The sequence below is a fragment of the Loxodonta africana genome, chromosome 11, assembly GCF_030014295.1.
Source record: "Loxodonta africana isolate mLoxAfr1 chromosome 11, mLoxAfr1.hap2, whole genome shotgun sequence".
NCBI classification, from domain to species: Eukaryota; Metazoa; Chordata; class Mammalia; order Proboscidea; family Elephantidae; genus Loxodonta; species Loxodonta africana.
Genome location: NC_087352.1, coordinates 44353146 through 44357304, shown reverse-complemented (window position 1 = coordinate 44357304; position 4159 = coordinate 44353146). Strand labels below are relative to the sequence as shown.

At 56.3% G+C, this 4159-nt stretch overlaps 1 protein-coding gene across 5 annotated transcripts in view; it reads right to left on the bottom strand.

Annotated features, from left to right (window-relative positions):
* Positions 1 to 2571, bottom strand: part of BCL2 (BCL2 apoptosis regulator) — a 208406-nt gene extending 205835 nt beyond the window's left edge. The window contains exons 1-2 of one of the 5 annotated variants that reach the window (XR_002784789.2): positions 1903 to 2571; positions 876 to 1687 (exon numbers count right to left, since the gene is read on the bottom strand). Coding sequence is in view for 3 of the 5 variants with exons in the window: in XM_064294419.1 (XP_064150489.1) it covers positions 876 to 1430 (555 nt within the window). In the remaining 2 variants the exon portion in view is untranslated. Of the gene's footprint in view, positions 1 to 272 lie in introns of all 5 variants that reach the window. The other 4 variants (XR_002784790.2, XM_064294419.1, XM_023543745.2 and 1 more) reach the window with 4 other exon arrangements.
* Positions 2572 to 4159: the final 1588 nt, after the last annotated feature.

The window sequence follows — 4159 nt, the reverse complement described above, 5'->3', positions numbered from 1 at the left end:
CTAGATGTAAGCATTTTTAGCAGAGGAGACAACAAAATTATGTGGATTCTAGGTGGTGAAAAGTAAAAGACACTAAGATTCTAATAAACTTTTAAATCATACACTAGTTATAAAAATAGCCCACGATGCATGCAGCCGATGCAAATTCTGTCACCAAGGAGTTAAGGCAAAACATCTATATCTAACATTCTTCAAGACAGACTGTCACGCCCACTGGGAATGTGATACACACTGTAGGCTAGTGTCCAAGGACTTCTGGAATGGCAACTTACCTCTTGACAAACACAGCTAAGTTTTCCACGGAAAGAGGATATATTTGTTTTCCTCTTTGGGTAAATTTTACTAAGTGATTCAAAGAAGACATCACCTTGGTCCTCTGGTGGAGTCTGTTCTTCTGTGTGGTTCTCAAATTTTGGCACACAGAAGAATCCCTCGGGGGAACTTGTTTAAATGCAAATTGTCAAGACCGAACCCTGGGGTCTGGTTCAGTAGGCATGAGTGACCCCGGAAATCGCCAATGTCAACAAGCTACCTGAGCCAGGTAACTGATTGGGGGGGTGTTGCCTGGACCACAGGCTTGAGAAACATTCAAGGGATCCCATTTACCACAAGAACCTACTGGAAAGCCAATGCTGGATCACTGAACTTCAACGGCTGACACTCAAGGAAAACCCCTTCGGCGGAAGAAATTATCACAGAAGGGTTGCCAGGGAAAGCCTTGTTAGGTGGAAGAAGGAGGGAAGCAGGGAAGAAAGTAACCTGGTTGCTTTCTCAACAGACTCCCCTTGACCCCGGAGTCCACCCACACATCAACCACTGCGTCTCCAACCTCAGACCTCAAGCACAGACTCCCATTCAACCACACATGCACCTACCCATCCTCCGTTATCCTGGATCCAGGTGTGCAGGTGCCGGTTCAGGTACTCAGTCATCCAGAGGGCGATGTTGTCCACCAGGGGCGACATCTCCCGGTTGACGCTCTCCACACACATGACCCCACCGAACTCAAAGAAGGCCACAATCCGCCCCCAGTTCACCCCGTCCCTGAAGAGCTCCTCCACCACCGTGGCAAAGCGTCCCCTCGCGGTGAAGGGAGTCAGGTGCAGCTGGCTCGACATCTCGGCGAAGTCGCGGCGGTAGCGCCTGGAAAAGTCGTCGCCGGCCTGGCGCAAGGTCAGGTGAACTACAGGTGGCACCGGGCTGAGCGCCGGCTGCGCGGCCGGGTCAGCCTGGAGCGGCGAGGTCCTGGTGTCCGGGCCCCGGGGCGCCGCGGGCGGAGAAGAGAGGACGCCCGGCGCGGGAGCGGCCCCGGGGGGCGCGGCGCTAGCTTCGCCAGCCTCCCATTCGTAGCCCCGCTGCGACAGCTTATAGTGGATATACTTCATCACTATCTCCCGGTTGTCATAACCTGTTCTCCCTGCGTGCGCCATCCTTCCCGCTCGGCCCCGCTCCCACCCGCGCCCCCAAAAGCCAGGAGAAGAGTTATAATCCAACGATTTTATTGGATGTGCTTTGCATTCTTGGAAGAGGGGGTGTCTTCAGTCACGCGGAACTCTTGACTCTGGGGTTTCCCCCTTGGCATGGGATTCAGGAAATTTTTATTTAAATTCCTTTTGGATCTTTATTGCATGAGGCACGTTATTATTATGAATAATTATTGCACTATAGGTCTACTTCCTCCGTGATGCTGAAAGGTTAAAAAAAAAAAGACATAGTCAAAATCAGGTGCATTTTCCTTTATACACCGGGTGCAAGCGGGACATACACACTACAAGTTTCACAGCTCAAAAGAATGGATTCAACTGCCTGGAAATCCAACTTACTCGAATGCACTTAAAGTTAAAATCTCAAATGTTTCCATCAAAAGTTACATGAAGCCCATTTCCTGTGCAAAGAACTTACTTGTATTTTTTAGGGGTAGCATGATCCTCTGTCAAGCTTCCTTTTTTGTACAAATAAACGCATAAGGCAAGAATCCCATCAATCTTCTGAGCTCTCCAGTTAGAGCTGCTGAGAAACTTCCAGAGGAATCAGGAGTTGGGGGGCGGGGGGTTAAAAATCAGAAGAATTTCCAGAATGATCCCCAGACTTCTGCTGCACAGAAATGTCAACCAGTAGGAATCCCCAGCACGAGGGAAAAGGCAGCGGCGGCAGATGAATTACAATTTTCAGTCCGGTATTTGCAGAAGTCCAGCGATGTCCCCTCTGGGCAATTTCCACGCGCGCACACACACGCGCGCGCGGGCACAGGCGTCGCTCTCCGCGGGGCCCTGCACGCCTCCCCGGGAGAGGGACAGGCGGGGCGGGGACGCTGGAGGACCGGGCGGGGACAGGAGTCAGTCCTCTTCGGGTAAAACTGCGAGCAGCGAGCATTTCCCGGAGAGCCGCTGGAGCAACGCGGCGGCGGACGCCGGCCCGGGCCGCGCGAGCACAGCGCTGTGTGTGGTGCCGCGAGGGGTGGGGAGAAGGCGGGGCGGAGGCTTTATTTTTTCCCTCTTTTCCTAAAAAGGATGACGGCTACGAAGTTCTCCCCCCTGGACCCCCGCTTCCGCTGCACCCCACGGCGCACCCCGCCTCCAGGCTGCGCACCCTTTCTCCTCCGCCGCCTCCGGGCCCTGCGCGCCGCCCCCCGCTGCTCCCGCGCGCAGCCCGCTCGGAGCGGGGACCGCCGGGAGGCCCGGCCGCGCAGTCACTGGCGGCAGCGGCGGCTCGGCGGGGACCCCAGGGCGGCGGGCGGGCGCGCGGCGGCGGAGGGGGCGGGGAGGACGGCGGGCGGGGGGGCGCTCTGACTTCATTCTCCTCACAGACCCGCTGGTTTCCTGTGTGTACGTCACACTGTTCATTCAAAAAAAGAAGCCAGAGCGCGCCCGCCTCGGAGCCCGCTCCCGGCCCGGTTAAAGGCACCGCGCCCGGGCCCGAGCCGCGAGCCCGCCGGGGGCCTGGGCGCGGGGCCGCAGTGAGGGGCGTGCTGGAGGCCGCCTGCTCGGCCACCACCGCCCGCCCGCGAGCCCGGCCGGTGGGTGGCGCGCGACACAGGCCTCCCGCGCGACCGGGCGCGGTGGGTGTGCGCGGCCTCCTCGGGCCTGCGGCGGCCGGCTCTCGGGGCCGCGGGCGGGCGAGCGGAGCGAGAGGCTAGGGCGTCGGGGACTGCACTCTGCCAGCCGGCAGCAGAGCGCAGAGAAGGGCCGGGTGGTGCGCCATGCAAACAAGCCCTGGAGAAGCGCAGGGGATTCGCTTTGACCCTTTCAAAGCGTATGCGTGTGTGTGTGTGTGTGTGTGTGTGTTGTGTGTGTGCGCGCGCGCACACAGCGAGTTACCAGCGCTCGGCCCATGGCGGACCTAGGCCGGTGCTGACCGCAGCCGGGACCTCGGCGCTGCCCTCCCGTGAAGAGGCGACCCTACCCATTCCGCGCATTTGTTAGCGAGGGAAGCGCGGTAGCGTCCTGTTTACTTTCAGGTTGCTTCCTCGGTGTCCATGCAGCACACACACAAGCGCGCGCGCGCCTGCCGGCACCTAAACACATACCATCCGGCCCAGTTTAAACCTGAAGCCACTATCTGTGACCAAGGCCAGACATAACTTTAAGTGGTCCAGTGAAGGGCCGACTGGAGGATATCAAGGGCTTTCCAATAGTTAAGCCAGTGTTTTTTCTCTGCTCCTCACAATTTCGGCACTGGGTTAGGGCTAGATCCTGTGGAGGGCCACAGGGCAACTTCTAGGCCCACAGTCTTAACAGTGGGTTTGTGAAAGTCTCCACCTCTGCCAAGCAGCCAACCCTTGATGGCTACATCTTCTCAAATTGTATATCTGTGTATATATGTGTGTGTGTGTATAAACGCAAATGGTTAAGTGTGGTTGGCTACCAACCAAGTGCTACTAACCTAAAAGTTGGCAGTTTGAATCCACTAAGAGGCACCGTTGAACAAAGACCTGACGACTTGCTTTTTAAAGGTCACAGCCTTGAAAACTCTATGGACCACAGTTCTACTGTGACACATAGGGTTCCCATGAGTCAGAAGGACTGGATAGGTAGGTAGATGGAAAACAGGTAGATAGATAGATACTAGATAGGTAGATAAAGTAGATAGATATCTTCAAAACCAAACCCATTGCCTTTGATTTCTATAGGACAGAGTAGAACTGCCCCATAGAGTTTCC